Raw genomic sequence first — 21,255 nt, 5'->3', positions numbered from 1 at the left:
GCTCAGAGCAGAGGTGTCAGGCCCTGAGTGCCAGCTCCTGAGTGCAGGGCTGGGGGCTGCTCCTAAAGGGCTCTCTCAGAAAGACCCACACCTCCGGGGGGGCGTTTCTAGGGGTTCCCTGTATTCATGGCAAAGCACAAAGAGCCCATATAACCCTAGGGAGTGGGACAGTGGAGGCGGGGGCAGTAAGACAGCTGCACTCCGTCCTCTGTCCTCAGCATGGTCACTGGGCCATCTGCACCACCACTGCCCGCCAGGCCTTGTCCTTGTCAAACTCCTGGCGTGGGCTCCTGGCCACCTGCAGGGACAGTGAGGCCATCATGTCAGCAAATCCTCCTGACAGACTTTTCCACAACAGGCTTGTGTCAGGAGTGTTTGTGCCCAGCTAGCTTGCAGAATGTGTAAGCTCCTCAATGCATCGGGGAAGACACTTCCACATAGAAAGTGGCAAGGAGCTGACAAGGACCATGCTTCCATCCCAGCCAGCACCACGTCACAGGGGCCATCTGAGGGCCACACGGGCCAGGGCTGCCCCAGATGCCAGGGTGATCCACTCAAAGTTCACATCCATCCCCTCCTCCAAGGGCTCTGTGGCAATCAGAGGTCCTCTCACATGGACCAGGGTTCCCAAAGAGGGCATATAGGCAGGAGTCTCCTCATGGTTTCTGACCACCTCCCTACCAAGGGCTCAAGTCAGCAATTTCAAGACCCACAGTGTGGACCAGGGTTCCCTCAGTGGATGGACGGGGCATGACGTGGTTCCCACTCACCCCCCCCCAAAGAGGGCAGAGGCTGGCCACCAAGGGTTCCCTGGCAGCAACCAGGTGTCCCAGAGTGGACAGACAGGGCAGGGGTCCCTGCTCACCTCCCCTGCTGGGGGCTCTGGCCGGCTGGCCTGCACAGAGTCCCAGGGTGCGTCCTGCAGCCGACACTGGACCTTGAAGCGCACGCACTGGACGACGGTGCCGGTGGTGAGGCAAGCCTGTAGAAGCAGCACCAGTAGCAGCAGCAGCAGCAGCACGTCATATGCTTGCTGTGGGGAGGGGTGGGGGTGTCAGAGGTCAAGGTCATATGCGTACCCACGCACCTGCCCAGAGCCGCCCCCTAAGACAGAGCCAGGTGAGCATGTGCTTAGTCACACAGGTGTGAGCCTCACCACGTAGCCAGCTGCTCTGAGTGGACACACCAGGCACACGTGCTCCGAGCCAACACCCAGCCCCCAGCCATGCTGCTTGTGTAACCTGAAGCACACCCACCTTTCCGAGGGTCAGGGTTGAGGAAAGTGGTGCTGATCTCGGTTCTGCTCGTACGTGTCTAACAGGCACAGCGGTGACAGCCGTCAGCCCTGGAGATGGCTGGCTGCTGAGGCCCGTGCCCTTCCAAAGTCCACCATCACCCATACAGAACCAGAAGCGGCAGATCAAACCAGCAGGTACATCAAAGGCACACATTGAGGCAGGAGTGACCACAGACCCCCAGTGGACGGAAGTGGTCACACACAAGGGTCAGAACAGGATACGGGGGCGGGGGGCAGAATCACCAGAGTAAACTATTACCTTTCTTTTAAAAAAGCAAAATGTAGAACAGTGGCTATAACGTGGGCCCATCCTCTTTTTTAAGAAAGGATGTTGGTTGTGTGTAGAAGAGGGGAGAATTTTTACATAATTTGGTTTTCAAAGCAAGTAAATATCTTAAATATTTTTTAAGTGTGAGGATGACTATAAATAGAAACAAATGTAACTGTTCAAGGGAGCTCTAGTGGCCTAGTGGCAGGAAGCTGCGCTCCAATCCTGAAGGCATGCAGTTCAAATCCCCCAGATGCTCCCCTGGTGAAGGAGAGGCAATTTCCTCCCGTGCCAGTTGAATCTGATTCGACACAAGGAATTTTTAACAAGTGTGTCTGTTCATCAGTTCAGTGGCACAGCCAGCATGAGACAGGGCAGTCTCCAGCGACAGGTGGACACCCCCTTCACGGGGTCAGTTCTGCAGGAGAGGACGGTGGGGAACCTTCGAGTCACACAGAGGTGGATGGCAGCTGTTGGAGCCTTGCACTGCGATTCTGGAAAATGTTAGGAGCTACGTAAGAAACACGTGTAAAGTCAGCCAAAGAGGTAAATCTAGGGAATGTTATTGAAAAACAATGTTTGCAGTGAGGCAGAAATGTAAAATAAGAAAAAGAGTCTATAGTATTAGACTGGGATTAGAAATACCATATTCCTCAAACGCATATTCCTCAAACGCCCTACTTCCCAGCTCTGCCGCTGGAGCAGCTCGGCCGCAGTGGGCTGGGCTTGGGTCCTTCACAGAAAGCGCCTGAGAGCAATGGCGGGCCAGGGGAGTGCCCACCTGGTGCCCAGACCCGGGCCTCACTGCACGGGACCCCACCAGCCAAGCCGGGGTCTGGCTGGTGCAGGGGTGGCTCGGGTGACCCTGGAGCATCTCACGTGTGGGGAAGATCTCCAAGCAGGTGGGGGAGGACACGAGCAGCTGGAAGTTGGCCCTCAAGTCAACTCTGCGCCTGTTTGGGCATTGAATGAATGGTGACCGTGGCTCTCCGCACTTAACCTTGGCGTTGACAAGAGAAAGCCGCCCTTTACAGACAAGCATCCAGCACTTCAGAGTCGATCCTATGTCTCGCTTCCGTGTACATCTTTATTGTTGTCATTGTCGGCATGTGCCATGAAGACGGCCACAACGTGACCTTGCTGTCCCCCGAGCCAACCCCACCATCTCCACGCACCTGATCCCCCTGCTGTGGCCACTGTGCCTCTTTTTTCATGTCTTCCAGTGTAAGGTTTCCTCGTCCAGCACCGCACCTAACCGCCTAGCTGGCCTAGGTCATTCATAAGGTTTTCCAAAGCCTGTTCCTTCAGAAGTGGACAGCCCATCTTCCTTCCTGGTCTGTGTTCCTCTGGGAGCTCTGAGTCAGTGCAGCATCTGAAGATAATTTTAAAGATCTGGAACAGTAGTTCATGGAGAGAGAAGTGACAGAAACTCAAGCTGGATTCAGAAATGGTCTTAGATCACTTAGAGCAAGGGTCACCACTGCTGACGTCAGGGGGCTCTTGGCTGAAAGCAGAGGATATCAGAGAGAGGCTACTCATGCTTCACTATGTCAGAAGAGACACTGAAAATTGCACTAGAGCATCGAGAAGCCACAACAAAGGAAGAGATGCTGAAGTAAAAGAGCTGAACAGAAGATTTCAAAGGGCAGTTCGAGAAGACAAAGCAAAGGATTAAAAGAATCTGCAGAAAGCTGGAGCTGGAGAATAAGAAGGGAAGAACTCGCTCAGCACTTTTCAAACAGAAAAAAACTGAAAAACAAATTTGAGCCTCATGTTATAATACAGAGAGATGCAATGGGCAAAATCTTGAATGATCCAGGAAGCATCAAAAGAAGATGGACGGAGTGGACGGAGTCACTGCACCAAAAAGAGCTGGCTGGCACTGAAATATTTCAGGAAGTAGCATATAATAAAGAGCTGGCAGTAATGAAGCTAATTCAAGCTACACTGAAGGCATTGGCAAAAAAAGAAGGTGCAAGGAATCTATGGAGGACTAACGGACATGTTTCAACTAACAGGTGCAGCCCTGGACATGCCCACCAGTCTGCGAGGAAATGTGGGAGATGGCTATCTGTCTGCATGACTGGAAGGGATGGTGTTTGTTCCCATTCCCGAGAAAAGGGATCTAACAGAATGTGGAAATTATCAGGAAACATAATTAGTAACATATGTAACCAAAATATTGCTGAAGATCATTCAAATAGGGCTAGAACAGTACCCAAAGAACTTCCAGAAGCTCAAGCTGGGTTTAAAAGAGGCTGTGGCACCAGGGATGTCATTGCTGATGTCAGATGGATCCTGGCTGAGAGCAGAGAATGTGTGCTTTCAATCTGTTTTTCCTAGGGTCAAATGTGGTGCACTCGATTCAATAGCACCTAACAACAACAACAACTAGGTGAGACTAGCTCCCATTTGTAGCTTGTTTATAGAATAAAAGGAGATTAATTCCCCAGTTAATAAATGTTAACTTCTCACAATGGTACTGGAGAAGAGCCTTGAACATACCATGGACCACCAAGAGAAAGGGTGAAACTGAATTTCTCCTTGGAGGCAAGGATTTTAAAGCTCTGTCTCACATACTTTAGGCATGTGGCCAAGAGCAACCAGTCCTTGAGGAAGGATATCACACTTGGAAGGGTGGAGGGACAGCACCAAAGAGGAAGACCTCGGATGAGATGGACTGACACAGTAACTGGGGTCAAGGGGGTAGGTGTGTCTGAGTCAGTGCAACTGACCCAGGATAGGGCAGGGTTCAGAGCTATTAGGTCTCTATGAGTCGCAGGTGACTAGATAGCACATAACTTCTGACAATACCCTTTGCCAGAAGTAAAATTCATATTTCTTTCTAAAGAAATATTGTTATTGTTGTAAGTTATGGGTTGCTATGATGCTGGGTGTTATGCCACCAGGGTGTCAAATGCCAGAAGGGTCGTCCTAGAGTGGACAGGTTTCTGATTAAGACAGAGTAGGAAGCAGGATTGGGCGGTCCATTTCGGAAACAGGAGGCCCCTGAAAACCCTACAAACAACAGAAACATGGGTAGCTATGGGAATAGAGGTAGAGCCCAGATCGGAAGTCAGTCAAAATGAGGGAAACAATTATCTTTTAATAATTGGAATGTATGAAATGTGAATATAGGAATACTACAGGTTGTCAAAACTGAAATGGAAAGCATGAACATCAGCATTCAGGACGTTAACGAGCTGAGACGGACGGACATTGTTCACAGAGTCAGACCGCGTGATCTGCTGTGCTGGGAATGAGAAACTGAGCAGTGTTGTGTTCAGAGTTCAAAGGCAATTTCAAGTTCTACCCTAAAGTGCAATGCTGTAAGGGACAGCACACTATCCATATACATGAAAGGGAGAGCTATTAATTTGACTATTAATCAAATATACATCTAAAGCCAAATTGATCAAACATAAAAAAAAAAGATGCAATAATGATAACTGGTGACTGAAATGCAAAAGTTGGAAACAATGAAGAAGAAATGATAGTCACAAAGTACAGACTTAAAAACAATTAATGAGATAGCATCTAACCCCAGTAATAATAGCAAAGTTTAACAATAAATAAATACTGGCGCGGCTGTGTAGGGATTAGAACCCTTATTCACTGCTGGTGGGAGTGTAAAATGGTACAACCACTATGGAAAGCTGTATGGCACTTTCTCAAAAAGTTGGAAATAGAAATATCATTTGACCCAGCAATTCCACTACTAGGAATATACCCTAAAGAAACCAGAACTGCATATATCTGTTTGGAAAATGCATACCCATGTTTATTGCTGCTTTGTTCACAATAGCAAAGAGTTGTAAATAACCTAAGTGCTCATCAACAAATGAATGTATAGAGAAGCAGAGGTGTATTCACACAGTGGAATACTACACTGCATTGAAAAATAAGAAACTCAGGGGAGCTCTAGTGGCCTAGTGGCAAGAAGCTGCACTGCAATCCCCGAAGCGCATGGTTCGAATCCACCAGATGCTCTAACGGGAAAGGAGGGACAATCTCCTCCTGTACCAGTCAGATCTGATCTGACGGTACACAGACACACACACACAAAAATAATAATTAAAAAAAATTGAAAAATTTAAAAAAAAAAGAAAAACAAGGAACTCATGAAATATTATACAAAATGGGTGACCCTGGAGGACATTATGCTGAGTGAAGTATCTCAGTCACAAAAGGACAAATACTACATAGTGCCACTGTTGTAAAAAACTGACATGGGGGTTGGGGACTGACATGGGGGTTGAGGACAAACTAAGAAAAGAGGGGATATATAATGAACCCTGCATTGGAACATATGAAGGAAAGAGCTGTTTAAAAGGAATGTAAGATTAGGCATTGTTTGTATGACAACAGTTCAGAATAAGAGGTGCATAGCAAAGTAGACTGGGGTGGGGCAGTGGGAGGAAATTATACAACAATGAATGCAGTTTTTAAAAGTGAACTGGGTTGGGGTAGGAGGAAACTGTGCAATAATAATGAATAAAAATCCAACTTTTCTGTAAACTTGTTAAAATCACCATTTTTTAAAGTAATTTTTTTTAAAAAAGAAAGTATAGTCTTGGTGACAGGAGTGAGGCCAGAAATCAAGTGAGTGAATCTTGTACACTCAATGATTCATTCGTTGCAATTATATTTTTTAAAAAACACAAGCCACCGATATACCCATGGGCCTCACGTGGTAGGCTGCCCAGGCGACATCCTGATTACATCTATGCAAGAACTCGTTACAGACGCCTAGATCAGCAGTCACAGCCAGCCAGGTACTGACTGTGGAACAGACCGCCAGTTACTCATGGTCAAGTTCAAACGGAGGCTGAAGGAAATGAAGACTGGTACACAGGAACCAAAACATGACCTTGACTCTATTAACGCCTGACTTTAAAAATAATCCTAATTGGTCTGCAGCATTGACACTGAAGATCGCAGACCAGATGAGGTGTGGGGTGCCATCAGGACGTCCTCCAGGAAGAGAGCAAAAGGCAGAGGAGGGGCAAACCCCAAGACGGTGTCAGAAGACTCGCGAGAGCCTTGAGAAGGAACATAAGTTAGTTATGCTATGCTGTTTTCTTTTGTTTGTTAATTTGGGGGGGGGGTTGTGTGTGTTTTCTCTTAAAACAAAGTTTTGCATTCTCTTTCTCTTAAGCTTAGCAGAAGTCATTAAGTTCCTTATCAAGCCAAAGCCCATTTCAAAGCTGTTCCCAATCTGTTCCCCAATTGAAAGAGCTCACTAGTGGGAGCCCTCCTCGGCTCTGCTGACCACCCACAGCTGGGATGTGCTCCCCCTGAAGCCCTCCTCCTGCACCCGATTTACGCCCCTTCTGGTCATAAACAGTGGTCTTTGACGAGGCTGGGTCTGTCTGCCCAGAACGCTCACGAGCCTGGACAGATGGACATGAGAAGATGCTGTGGAAATGGCCACTCGCTGCCCGAGGTGGCCCTGCACAAGCCCTGTGCCTCTAACAAAGGGGTGGGTGGGTTTGGGAAGCCTGGAGCCCTTCAGCTCTCAGACACATGCACGTTTAGAAAACGTCTGCTGTCCCCACTCCAACCCTCATCTCCAAGGCTGGTCTTTTTTACCGTATTTCCTTGGTGACATGGGGACGAAAGTGCACCTGGCCCATGCCATGGTATGCCCACCTGCCTCACATACGTGTGAAAGTGGACAAAATATGAGGAGGGCTGGTACCTTCGGGTGGAGGTGTTGTCAAAGGGTATCAAATCCCAGGTACCGCCCACAGAAGAGACACGTTTGTCTCGGAGAGAAGCAGCCAGCATGCTCCTGGGAGGTGAAGATGGTCCTGCGGCTTTATCTCACATACTCTGCTCCCCTTAGCAGCTGGAGCCCGCCCCACAGGAAGGACACTGTGCTTGGAAAAGTCGAGTCAGGAGGAGAGGAAGATTGTCACCGAGACGGAGTGACTTACACAGAGTCAGAGGAAGACTCACCGAGACGGACTGACTGAACAGAGTCAGGGGGAGAGGAAGACTCACCGAGACAGACTGACTGACACAGAGTCAGAGGAAGAGGAAGACTGACGGAGACAGACTGACTTCGAGGCTGTCGCAGGACTGTACGCTCTGCACAGCAGAGTCTGTGAGGGCGACGTGGGGCTGCACAGGGTCCCCGGCCGTCCTCCAGGTCACGTGAGTCAGAGCTGACTCCCCAGCACCTACTGCTGACCTCGGGGCCAGGATGAAAATCACCTGATCTCAAATGCAAATGAACAAGCTGACGACAGAGGGAGCTTGAGGGAGCCATGAGGAGTCTGTGCCTGGACAGAGGCCTGGACACAGCACTAGGACACGGACAGATGAGGTGGGTCCAGAGTTGTGGAAACAGCAGAGATAGGAGGAGAGTCAGAAGCACACTCAGCCCAAGAGGGCTGGCAGAGCTGGTGTGGGCCGGCTGGTGGGCACTGGCAGCTCAGGGCTGGAGGGCAGGCGGCACGATGTGGGGAACTAGGAGCTCAGCTGGAGCACGGGCCGGTGCGATGGGGGGCTGGCAGTGCAGGGCTGGTGTGTGGACCAGCACGATGGGGACACTGGCACCTCACCTGGTGCGCAGGCCAGCGCAATGGGGCACTGGCAGTGCAGGTGGAAGTACAGGCCGACACGATGGGGACACTGGCAGAAATGAGCAGAAACACCTGGTTGTCCCCACGGAAAATGTGAACTGGGTCTCATGTCATACCACACTTTCAGATCTGCTCCAGAGCCACTGTCCTGTTCCCCCAGAGCCTCCCTGGGCAGCCGGAAGCTGGGAGGATGCACTCGGATCCATGCCACCACAGAGCCAGCGCTGACTCACCCCCGGGGGCCCTCGAAGTCCTAGGCCCTGCAGTGTCCTGGTGGCTGCTTTATCCCCCAACAGCCAGCTTTGCTCGAGGGGCCTCCGAAGCAGCACGGGCGGTGCGTACCTTTATGGCCGGTGGATAATCCTTGAGAATCTCCACAATCCTCAGAATGCTGAAGGAAAGGTAGCCCGAGGCCGTGAAAAGCAGCGGGGACGTGATGCTGGTTATGGCAAGCAGGACCTCCACCTGGTGGGGAGCAGGTGACTGGGAGGGCGTGGGCCCACAGCCGCCCAATCAGCCCCAGCTGTGGGGGCTCAAAGCACCGGCACATGCGTGTCAGTGGGGTCTTGTGACCGATGCACAATTCTCCACTCTGCGCCTGTCCTCACCTCCTTAATCCCCAGTGAGACCCAAGTCAGTTTCAGAAATTCACACCTGCACCTCCAGCCCCACAGGCCAAGCGTCTGGGCTGGTACCACCCAGCACATGCCATCAAATACCTGGCCATGCTTGTCACCTGCCACCATCTCTCAGTGGCCCCCTGAGAGGTGTGAGCTCCGTGGGGTCACAGCTGCTTATTCACAGACTTCTCCCTGTTTCCAAGTTTCTGCTACTTCTCACCATTGGGCCAGGACAGTTCACCCAGTGATGACAGTGTCAGCCAGGCTGCCTTGTGCTCACATGACCAACCTCACCCCAGAGGACCCTGCACTGGCTTCCCTGCCCTGCTTGCCCGGGGCAGGACCTCATCACAAAGACTTGGACTTACCAGGCACTTGCTGGGGTACTCCGCTGTCACATGACTGGCAATGGCACTTGGGAAACACTGAGGAAAAGGAAGAGTGTTAGAGAGGACATCTGTGCTGTCCCACTACCAGGAGTGCACCTTAGAGAAGCAAGAGCTGAGCTGACAGCAGACTTACATCCGTGCTGACTGCCGCCTGAGCCGCCACCGCAAAGGCCAGAAACAGCCTCAGACCCCACAGTGAATGAGTGGATGGGGCATTCACACAACGGGGTGTTGTGCAACCCTGACAACCAACAGGAGCTTGTGCAAGGTGGTGTAAGATGCGTGACTCTAGAGGACATTATGCTGAGTGAGAGCAATCAGTCCCAAGAGGACAAGCCCTGTAGAGGAGGGTGCTCTGAAAATCTAAGGGAAGGGCAACACACACGGTCATTCTAAGGCTTTGGGAGCCAGGGGGGAAGAGGGGGAAGGGGAGAAGGGGGAAGGAGAGAAGGTGGGAAAGGGGGAAAGGGGAAGGGGGAAGGAGGGTGAAGAGGGGAATGGGGAAGAGGGAAGAGGAAGGAGGAAGGAGGGGGAAGGGAGCTGGAAGGAGTGGGGGGGAATGGGGGGAGGGAGGCGCGGGAGGAGGCAGGAGTAAGAACACTGACTCAGGTGAAGGTAGCCGCATTACAGAAGACGTGAAGGGTCAGACACTGTGTGTTGTAATTGTTATGGAAAAAAATGGGCACAAATGATTGACTGAAAACAATATCTCTTATAAACTGTTACTCAAAGCACAATTTTTTTAAAAAATATTAAAAAAGGTATAGTTCTCTGAGACAAAGCCCACATGACAGATAAGACCAGACCAGATGCCCCTCACCTCCGTGCCCACTGCCCAGCCTCCCTCCCACCCTCCCATTCCAGTGCTTGGAGACAGGCCTACAAGCATGTGTTAGCTCAGCCCAGGGCCATCATGTGAGGACTGACTCATAGCTGACCCACCATTGGGCTTCTAAGGTCATAAACCCCATGGGAGGACACTGTCCACCTCTATTCTGAGCCACCAGAGGCCTGTGGGTGGGCAGCGCAACTCCAGAGCCCTCTGTGTGCGGTAGAGTCAGAACCAGCTCCTGCTGACCCCCCAGCATGTCGCCAGGGCCAGTGAGCGGCCCCAGAGGACACTGCCCACGTTTCTCCAGCAGCAGCTGGTGGACTCAAGCCCCGTGCCTCCCTGTGCTCCCGCATCACGTAGCTCATATCCACACCGCCCCCCGAGAGGAAAGCCAGCCCTAAGTGTGCCTTTAAGCCAAATGAACAGGCAGACGGAACAAGTGCGCAGGAAAGGAACCTGCTGGCACAGTGGCTAAAGGATGCAGCTCTGAAGCACAGGCTGCCAGTTCAAGGCCTCCTGCTGAGGAGACAGCTGCTTCTGTAAACACTCAGCTCAGACAACCCCAGGACAGTTTTGTTTGTCCTACGGGGTCACCAGGAGTGAGAATTGACTCAGTGGCTGGGAAGCTTTGGTTCCAAAAAAGCCTTAGAGCCTTTTCACTGCCTTCAAACTCCCCCATGCAAGGACGGGAGATTACTGGCATGAAGAATTAGTTGTGAACAGGTGTTCGCTCACCTTTTCAAAGGGAAGCAAATTCACAGCGCTTTAAGGGGTGACTGAGAAGCCATCCTTGAGCGCAGGGATGTTCACAGCCCCAGACCTGCTGTGTGGGGTTACCGCTTCAAGTGTTTTCAAACTATGTCACAGATAGCACGCTATCATTCTGGGGAGTGGGGAGCTCATTCACTCATGGTTTGGAAGCGAAGTTCTTCTCTGCCTGTTTCTACTCCCAGTAGCCAGCAGCCTGGTGTTCCCGGCCTTGTCAATGCATCGATCTCTGCTGTGGGCCATCCTCATCCCCTCTGTCTGAGCCCATCCTCTGTTATCACTCTAAAGGGAGGAGGATGGGGACCCACTCTGCACTGGCGTGGTCTCACCAACATAGCCAAGAAGGCGCATTTCCAGTCAGGCTCACAGTCACAGGCCGGTGGCTGTGGTGAAGAGGTCAGCACGTACTGGGTGGACACGACTCACTGTGTAACAAACTGGACCAAAGTTTCTTCAGGTTTTATGCCCAGAATTGAACCACCCAGAATGGGTCAGCTCCTTCTCTGTTCTCATATGTCCACGCACTGCTGTCAGACTGCTTCAGACCTGTGGTGACCACAGCCCAGAGCTGTCATGGTTCAGTGTCTGAGCCAAGGACGACTCAGAGACCCTGTGAAGAACCGATCCCTGCCCTGTGCTGCACCATCCTCACGACCGCAGGCATGGACACTGTGACAGTCACGGGGTCAATCCTTCTCACCGAAAGGCTTCCCGCTTTCACTGACCCTCTTCTTTCCCAAGCACGACGTCTTCCTCCAAGAACTGGCTCCTCTGACCACATGCCCTAAGTCTTCAAGACCGAGTCTCCCCACCCTTGCCTCTAAGAAGCACCCTGGTAGCATCTCCTCCAAGACAGACTTGCTTGTATCTTGGATCTGGGTGTTCAACACCACAATTCAAGGACATCAGTTCTTTGTCAGTCTTCCTTACTCCCTGTCCAGATTTAGCATGCATAGAAAGGCATTTAAAACATCACACTCTGGATCAGACACATGGGGTCTTCACATTGACATGCTGCTCTTTAGAACTTCAGAAAGGTCCTTGACAGCAGATTCGCCCCATGCGACACATACTTGGGTATCTTGACTGCGGATCCAGGCAACAGGAAATCCGTGACAACTTCAGGAAGTTCTTCAACCCTCTGGCTTCCACAAGCAAGGTTGTGTCAACTGTACAACCTAAGTTGTTGATGAGTCTTCTCCAATTCTGATGCCACGCTCTCCTTGATGTAATCCACCTTCTCAGTACACAGTCTGAACAGGACAGAGAAACACTGACACACACCTTTTCTGATTCCACACCAGTGTCCTCTTGGTCAGATGACCACTTCTTGGACTAGGAATAAATCTCCCATGAGCACGATAATGAGTTCTGGAATTCTCACTCTTCTCAATGTTAGTGACAATTGATTGTGATCCACACAGTCAAATGTCTTTAAATGTCATTAAAACACAAACATATTTTTGGTATTCTCTGCTTTTAGCCAAAATATATCTGACATTTATGTCAAGGTCAGAAGATTTGAAGGTCAGCTGTCTGGCCAAGGGATTGGAAGAGGTCCATATTTGTTTCCATTCCCAAGAAAGGTGACCCAGTAGAATATGGAAATTATAGAACAGTATCAATATCACATGCAAGCAAATTACTGCTGAAGTTAATTTAAAAAGTGGCTAGAACAGAACATAGATAGGGAACTGCCAGACGTCCAAGCAGGATTTAGAAGAGGCTGTGGCACCAGGATTATCATTACTAATATTAGACAGAAGCTGGCTGAAAGTAAGGAATACCAGAAGAATGCCTATTTACGCTTCACTGGCTATGCAAAGGCCTTTGACTGCTGTGGCTGACACTGAGAGGAACTCAGTTGTGCTCGTGTGAAACCTATACCTCGACCAGGAGGCTGGTGTGCAACAGAGCAAGGGAATACTACATGGCTTTCAATTAAGAAGGGAGTGTGTCAGGGTTGTATTCTCTATCCATACCTATTCAGTCTGCATGCTGAGCAAATTAGTTGAGAAGTTGGACTCTATGACGAGAGACCTGCCTTATGTAGATGGTACAAACTTGCTTGCTTGAAAGTGAGGAGGACTTGGAGTACTTGTTGCAGAAGATGACCAAGGAATGCAGCCTTCAGTATGGATTACATCTCAACGTCAAGAAAACAAAGATTCTTACCACTGGACCAATAGGCAACATCATGATGGATGGAGAGGAGACTGGAACTGTCAACAACTTCATCTTACTTGGATCCACAATCAACAGCCTTGGTACCTGGTACCAGCAGTCAGAAAATCAGGAGATGCTCTGCTCCGGGAAAGTCTACAGTTAAGGACCTCTCCAAATTATTGAAGAGTAATGATGGCAGATTGATAACTAAGGTGCATCTGATTCAGGCCATGGTCTTTCCAATCACTTGCTATGCAACTGAGATCTGGACAGTGAATACAGATGACAGAAGAATTGATGCCTTTGAGCTGTGGTGTTGGAGAAGAGCACTGACCATCCCTTGGACAGCCAAAAGACAAATATATCTTAGAAATTGTTTTTATTGTTTCAATAGAGTTTTCCATCTTTATATCATAAAATGTACACCTCTTCCAGCTTTGAGCCTTTCGTTCTAGTCTAGGAAAGACATGGGCCTAGTCTCCTTTTCTGGAGTTGAGTCTTGAACCCCTTCAGAATTCAGTTTTGTGTGTGATGTGAGGTAGGGCTCAACTCTCACGTTGTGCCTCCTGGAGCATTTTCGTGGCTCACAGTTCCCTCCTGAGCCCTCAGCACCATTGCACCGTGAGCTCCAGGGGGACCTGGTGTTGTTCTCTGACCACTTTGCCTTCAGTCTCCAGTGCTGAGTGTGTGTGTGCATGTGCCCCGCTGTGTCAGGGCACATGGATGGGTAACACTGTCTGGCCAGGGCTCTGGCACCCATATGCTAGGACCATATCTAAAACTGCGGCTGTTTATTAAGCATTTCCTGCACATTGAACTAAGTACCTGGCACTGTCTCTGTGCCTGAGGGCAGCCGTGCCACATGCACCACAGGTACATTGTGGTAAAGGACAGGCACTTACTGCCTCACAGTTTTGGTTCTGAATTTAGGGTATGACAGGGCTCAGCTCCCCCTCTGTGGGACCCAGTGAAAGATCCTTTGTCTCCCCGCTTCTCAAAGCTTCTGGGAAGCCAGGGTTCTCTTTCTGTACTGTCACCCACCCACCCCATGTCTCTGTTCTTCTTAAAACTCCGAGGAATTAAGGCCACACTCAGCTATTCCAATATGGCCTCATTAACATAACCAAGAAAACTCATTTCCAGACAAGGTTCTTTTCATGGGCCCAGGGCTAGCACTGCTACCTAATTTTTTGGGGTACACAGCTCTATCTTAACAAGTACATTGACTTAGATGCTCCTCAATCCCCAAGTCCTCCTGGAAGGATAGACTTTGAGAATCCTCTCCCTCGTCAGGGGCTCCCCCAGCCCCCGTTCCTGCCCACACCTCCCCGGTAGACCTGGAGACCCAGCCTCTGGTGTGATGTGTCCAGGGCTGGCCAGCAGCGTGTACTCACAGCCACTAGTATCCAGAAGAAGGTCACGGACAGGTGGGGGCCTGAGACCACATCGTCCACATTCAGAGTGATAACCCCGCCCAGAAAGGCTGAGATGCCGGCTATGACTTCGATGACCTGGCCAGAGGAGCACAGTCGGGGGACACGATGCTGAGTTGAGGGTTCACACCTGTGTCCCCATCCTCAGCCCCTCACAGGACCCCGAGGAACCTCCCCTGTGTCACATTAGGAAGTGGAGAGGGGCTCCCCGAAATCCACCAGGCTCCTCCTGGCCGACTCAGGCAACCGTCATGCTAGCCACCCACCCATCATGGGCAATTCCTCATTTTCAGTTTCCCCCAGTACTCCTAGCCAGTACTCCTAGTCCCCCAGATCCCCAAAGTACCCAGACCCCCATGTCTCAGTCCTTCAGATCTCTTGGTTTCTAGGCTCTGCCACTCCTAGTGTCCCCAGCCTCCAGGTCAGGGTGTCTCTCGGACCCTCACTGCGGGCAGACTGGGCTGCACCTGGCCGCCCTGGCCAGCATGGTGCCACCTGGGTCTGCCCTGGGTGAGGCCCTGGTCCCGACAGCCAGGCACTCCTCTCATACCCACCCTAACGTGCCCATCCTGCCACCTCATCAGGCCATTGCTCCTCCAGCACATTGCTCTGAGGGACCTTCATGACCTACGGACACTGCTAGGTATGGGCAACAGGGCCACATATCATCATCAGAGCATGTCACACAGAACATGAGACACAGGGCCACTGAGGCCGTGACAACACTGTGCTGGCCTGAAGGTGGAGGCCCGGGGCAACCAGAGGCAGAGGGCGTGGAGGGGAGACTGGTTAGGAAGGAGACGCAGAGGATGGACAAGGTGATTGGGATAGAGGAGGGGAGAAATAGAGACAGTACAGAGGGCCCCGGAGGAAGGGAGAACGTCCATAATGGGGGAGCAACGCGGCAGGATGGAGAAAATAGGATGAAGGGAAGGGAGGATGGGCAGGGTGGCTAGGTCGAGGGAGAAGGAGACCATGGCTTGGGTCAGATGCACCTTAATGTTTTAACTGACATCCCTGCTCTTGAACACTGTAACAAGGTCCTTGACAGATCTCCCCAGTGCAGCATGCCTTGATTTCTTCACTGTTGCTGCCATGGGTGGTGATTGGGATCCAAGTAAAATGAAACCACTGATCATGTCAATCTTTTAACTCCATCCATAATGGTGGCATAAATAAACTATCAAATAAAACTGAAAATGTACATTCAGCAGAGTATAAATTAGGCCCCTGAGACTTCCTAAAAATTAAGTCCTTACACACAACAAGACTTCTCAACAAAATTTACAAAGAGACTACAGACTGGGAAAAATGTACGGCAATGACATAGCTGACAAAGGACTAGTCTCTAAAGTTTATAAAAGCTTCTAAGAACTCGGGGGGGGAGGGGGGTGGGGTTTGTGGGGGGAGAAGGGTGCAACAGTAAATGAATGGAATCCCAAAATCTCTGTAGATGTTCATTGAAATGAAAAATAAACAACCTAAATTTAAAAAAAAATTGCAAATAGAAAAAAAAAAGCTTCTAAGAACTCAACAACAACAACAAAAACCCCACAAAATAAGCAGAGGGCATGAAAATATACGTCACCAAGAGAGATATTCAGATGGCCAACACATGAGGAAATTCTCAAAATCACTGTCTAGTAGAGAGATGCAAATAAAAACAACAGTGAAGGGGAGCTCTGGTGGCCTAGTGGCAAGAACCTGCACTGCAATCCCAGAGTATGTGGTTCGAATCCACCAGATGCTTTGCCGGAGAGGGAGGGGCCATTTCCTCCTGTACCAGTCAGATCCAATTTGACGGTACACGCACAGAGAAAGTAATAAAATTTAAAAAAACCCAACAAAAAACACAACAACAGTGAAATATTGTCTTAACCCTGCAGCAATAGCAAAACTCTATGAGATGGCAAACAACAAATAGCAGCCCCAGGGGCAGAGAGAGTCACCAATTGTACAAGAATCCCACCTCACCAAAACCAGGGAGGACTAGAAGACTGACAGTCAGCCCTACAGATCACAGGAAGTTACACACAACACACGGAAGAACAGGCGTTTAGAACACCTCATGGCACTCATGGGTAGTAGCCTGTATGTGGACCAAGATGCTGTTGTTCAAACAGAATGAAGGAATGAATATTACACGGTTTAAAATTAGGAGTGATGTGTGTCATCAGTGCATCCTTTCATGAAACTATCCAATCTGAAAGCTGAGCAGAACAGTCTATATGAAGAATAATGTAGCCTCGGGAGTAGAGGAAGACCCAAAAACCTGCATGAGGAAATGGACAACCTTGCCTGCTTGAGACAAGGCAAACCTGAAGCACTTCCACAAAGGTCAAAGCCTGCATGGCCTTCAGGGTGAGTTATACCTCAGCACAAAGAAAAAATGTCCTCACTACTGGTCCAGCAGGTATCATGATAAACAGAAAAGACTGGCATTGTTCAGAGGTTTCCTATCAGTCAGCCCGGAATCAGTACCCGTGGCAGTCAAGAGATCAAAGGAAGTACTGTACTAGGCAAAGCCATCACAAAGGACTTCTCCAAAGTGCTAAAGAGCAAAGCTGTCACTCTGAAGACTGAAGTGTGTCTGACCAAGGCCATGGTGTTTTCAATTGCCTCCTAGGCTTCTGAAAGTTGGACAATGACTAAGGAAGGCTGAAGAGGAATTGAGGTCTGAAATGTGGTGTCAGTGAGAAGCACAGATGGCCAAAAGAGCGAACAAAGCTGTCTTGGACAAAGTGCAACCAAAGCACTCCTTAGAGGGGAGCTCTGGTGGCCTAGTGGCAAGGAGCTGCAAATACAATCCTAGAGGCGCACGGTTCAAATCCACCAGATGCTCTGCCGGGAAAGGAGGGACAATCTCCTCCTGTACCAGTCAGATCTGATTTGACGATACACTCACACAAAAATAATAAAATAAAAAAAACAAAAACACCCAAAGCGCTCCTTAGAGACAAGGATGGCGAGACTTAGTCTCACATGTTTCGGTATGTTGCCAGGAGATGCCAATCCTTGGACAAAGACTGCATGCTGGGAAAGGTAGGGTCAGTGAATGAGAGGACCTCCGAGGTGAAGGGTTGGCACAGGGGCTGCCCAGCAGGCAGCCTGTCAGAGTCTGTGGGGGTGGTGCAGGGCAGACAAGGTCCAGGTCTATGCCCACAGGGTCACTGTGGGTCGTGGCTGACGCAGTGGCACCTGACAGACAGGAAGGAAAACAAATCTGTCTCGGAAGCAATGCAGCCAGCATTCTATGTAAAAGTGGGGGTGGCAAAACCCCATCTCAGTTAATGTAGATGATTCACCAGGGAAGAGTAGTGTCTCTGAGATTGAGCAAAGGAGGAAGACCCAGAACGAGGCGGAAGGGCACGCTGCTGACCAATGGGCTCAGGGAGGGCAGCGTGAGCAGGGCTCCGGCCAGGCAGGGCTCCACGCCGCTGCCACCTCCTTCAATCTAACGACGTGAAGGGCTGAGACATGGACTGGAGTGGCTTCCACGGGCAGCCACAGGGCCCCAGTCATTGTTTACACGGCCAGAGTGATTTGGAGAAGTCAATCTGGTGATCTCATTCAGCTTCAACACTCACTCAGACATAAATAAGGTAATAAGACAACAAGCTTTCTCACTGAGTAGGACTTCAGGACACGAGCAGGAAAGACCACCTCATCCAAAATGTTGGTGTTGTCCACCGTGGGAGCCTAGAAAGAGACAGAGGTCAGGACCCGTGGGCAAAAAGACCATGCCCTGGCCAACGAGCCACAGCACACTGGCAACCCTCCCAGAGCACAGGAGTCAGACCCAGGGACAGACCGCTCCCCTGGGTCAAGGGAGGATGGAAGGGTCAGACCCCTGGCACAGAAAGTTCCCCTGAGGGCAGGGATGGTGAGAGAGTCAGACCCCCAGCACAGAGAGCTCCCCTGGGTCCAGGGACAATGAGGGGGCTGGACCCCAGCACAGATAGTTCCCCAGGGTGCAGGGACAGTGAAAGGGTTGAATCCCAGTACAGATAGCTCCCCCAGGTAAGGGATAGTGGGAGGGAGGGCTGGACCTCCAGTACAGATAACTCCCTTGGGTGCAGGGATGGTGAGGGGGCTGGACCCTGGCACAGATAGCCCGTGTGCAGGGACAGTGGTGGGGCTGGACCCCCAGCACAGACAGATATCCAGAGCTCAGGAACAGTGGGTAGGCTGGACTCCCAGCACAGCTCCCCCAGAATGCAGGGACAGTGGGGTGTGGGGCTGGACCGTGACACAGACAGCTCCTTGGGGTCACAGGAGGAGTTGGGCCCCTAGGAACAGTTCTGGAGACCAGTGTGCTGAGCCCTGCACACATAGAGATTGTGGAGCTGTAGCTCCCCTCTCTGCTTCCAGAACAGGGGGCACAGGCCCCACAGCATGGCAGCTCTGCTACCAGGGACTGCAGGCAATCAGAGGCCCATCTCCTGGGCGTTACCATGGGGGAGTTGAGAGCAGGTCCCCATCTGTGGAACTGAGGGCAGAACCACCCTCTCCGTACAGTGTTCATGGGGGAGGGAAGGAAGAAGTAATGCTCCTTGAGCAGGAAGTGCTCCCAGGAGGTTTAAGTGCTCAGGGTGGGGGGGGGGCAGTGTCCCCTGAGCCAAGTAGTTACTGCTCCCCAGAGCAGGAGGTGCTTTCTGGGGCTGCAGATGCTCTTGGGGGAACAGTGTTCCACGGGGCAGTCAATGCTCCCAGGACAGAAGGTGCCTCCTGGTGCTGGTAAGAGCTCCCGTAGTGCAGATGGTGCTCCCTGGGGCGGGAGGTACTCCCTGGGGCAAGTGATGCTCCTGAGGTGTCAGTGGGCCCAGGACAGACAGAGCTCCCCAGCTGTGTTCACCTTCTCTTTGCCCAGGGGCTCCCCACTGGACCGGGCAGAGATGATCACAGTGGCGGCCATGAGCAGTTCCATGAGGAGGAGCAGGGCCAGGTTGAAGTTTATCTGCAAGAGAAGATTTTTTTTTCTTTTTTAAATTTTTTTAAACATTTTCTTAAGAGAAGGTTTTTTTTTAAAAAAGGCTTTATTCCTTTTTGGCCAATAAAGTGGACCTGCCGTCCACCCTCCACCCCAGGTGAATCGTCCAAGGGCCCCCATGCCAGCCAACGCTGGGGGCCAGGGCACCAAAGCATCGCTCGTCTGGGGTCAGAGGCGCTGCTGGTGGTGTGCATGCCCCTCTCACACTCTCGCAGGAAAGCACGCGTGCGGTTGGGCTGAGGCCACAGGCGAGCCGAGGTGGGCTGCGGGGTGCTGACCCGGCTCCAGTCTGTGTGGGCAAGGCCCTCAGGCACCACTGAGACCTGCTGGCCTGGGCAGCTCCCCTGGACACCCTCCGTGCCATGCTGTCAGCAGACCTGCCTGTCAGTCACGCTCATAAGCTTAGCGTGTTCTTGGGGCAGGAGCAGGCAGAGTGGCTGGAGGGAGCTGGGAGCAGGTGGAGAGGGGCTGGAGGGAACTGGGAGCAGGTGGAGCAGGTCGGAGGGAGCTGGAGCAGGCAGTAACTGTGGGGGGCGGGGGGCAGCCATTTGTGCACCGCTGGGAAACCAGCACTGTGTGCTCCTGAGAACCTTCTGAGGGACAGGGGACAGGCTCTGCTGGGTGAGCCAGGCAGACACCAGCCCAAAGCTCACATCCAGCCAAGGGCGCCCTTTGGGTGGGGTCAGACAAAAAAGACAGGAAAGTGCTGATGCAGGGACTGGACAGTCTTGCCATTCACCAGGTTCCGCTGTCATGATAGATGGAGAAAAGACTGGAGTCTTCACACTTTGATTGCAGTGAATCCACAATCAGCACGCATAGTCACAGCAGTCAGGAAACGATAAGGATGTGCAGGGGCTGGAGGGCTGTACGATTTGATGAAGGGGCGAGGGAAATGGGAAGAATTTGTTCTCAAAAACAATGTATTCGGATTTTGTAAATAAAGAACTATAACTTCTAAAAAAAAATAAAGAAACCAAAAAACATGTTGCACTGGAAGAGGCTACTTTCCAAAGTTCCAAGACAACGTCAGCAGGAAGAGCAAATGCATCTGAGCCAAGAGAGAACTTTTTCCACTGCTTCCTTCGCGTTTGAAAGTCGAGTGATGAATCAAGATGACAGAAGAAGGACTGACTGTAGTGCTGGAGAAGAGGGGGTGCTGAAGAGCCCATCAACTGCCCAAAGAACAAACAAGCCTGTGTGGGAGGAGGAGCAACTGGACACCCCTGAGAGGCCGAGAGGGTGAAAATGCATCTCTATACTTGGGGTGTGTTGTCAAGAGGGTCCAATCCTTGGAGGGAAGCACTGTGCTGAGAACAGCAGAAGGTCCCTGAAGGAGAGGATGACCTCAACAAGGCCAACGTGGTGACTGGAAGAGTGGACAGGGGCACTGTACAGGCGGAGAAGACGGGGCAGTCCCGGCAAGGCTCAGCTCTGCTGCTCACAGGACTGCTGTGATTTGTGGGTGACTGGATGGCACCTAATGGCAACAGGCTTTAAAGGAACCTCTGCTGTGGCCCAAAACGAGGATCTCACCACCCAGAAAGATGCCTCAGAACAACTCAGAGTGCAGGTGTCCTTTGGCCTGAAAGTATGTTGTAACACGGGAGAGAGGCTAGAGACCTCGATGCAGAAGGCACACAAGATGAGGTGGCGGTGGGGACAATAGAAACCAGCCCCCATGCTATGACAGCGCATGAGTGAGAGAGGCAGAGACAGAACCCAAGCCCCCCACCTGGAGCCCAGGCACCTAATGGTACACACGTGCACACACACACACCCCGTGAGTACACTGTGAGAGCCCATCTACACGCACACACACACACACACACACACACACACACACCGTGAGTACACTGTGAGAGGCCACACACACACACACACACACACACACACACCCCA

General features: G+C 51.2%; 1 protein-coding gene across 1 annotated transcript in view; it reads right to left on the bottom strand.

Moving 5' to 3' along the window:
- Positions 1-223: 223 nt before the first annotated feature.
- Positions 224-21,255, bottom strand: part of MLC1 (megalencephalic leukoencephalopathy with subcortical cysts 1) — a 27,915-nt gene continuing 6,883 nt past the window's right edge. Inside the window, exons 5-11 of the mRNA XM_006888023.1 lie at positions 19,219-19,320; positions 17,991-18,062; positions 14,325-14,441; positions 9,144-9,200; positions 8,498-8,620; positions 866-1,033; positions 224-298 (exon numbers count right to left, since the gene is read on the bottom strand). Of these exons, the coding sequence (XP_006888085.1) occupies positions 224-298; positions 866-1,033; positions 8,498-8,620; positions 9,144-9,200; positions 14,325-14,441; positions 17,991-18,062; positions 19,219-19,320 (714 nt within the window). The remainder of the gene's footprint in view (positions 299-865; positions 1,034-8,497; positions 8,621-9,143; positions 9,201-14,324; positions 14,442-17,990; positions 18,063-19,218; positions 19,321-21,255) is intronic.

This window comes from Elephantulus edwardii, unplaced genomic scaffold (genome assembly GCF_000299155.1).
Source record: "Elephantulus edwardii isolate Elephantulus edwardi_28Jun2011 unplaced genomic scaffold, EleEdw1.0 scaffold00064, whole genome shotgun sequence".
NCBI lineage: Eukaryota > Metazoa > Chordata > Mammalia > Macroscelidea > Macroscelididae > Elephantulus > Elephantulus edwardii.
Note: the sequence above shows the minus strand (reverse complement) of the source record. Positions and strands in the feature narration are given on the sequence as shown.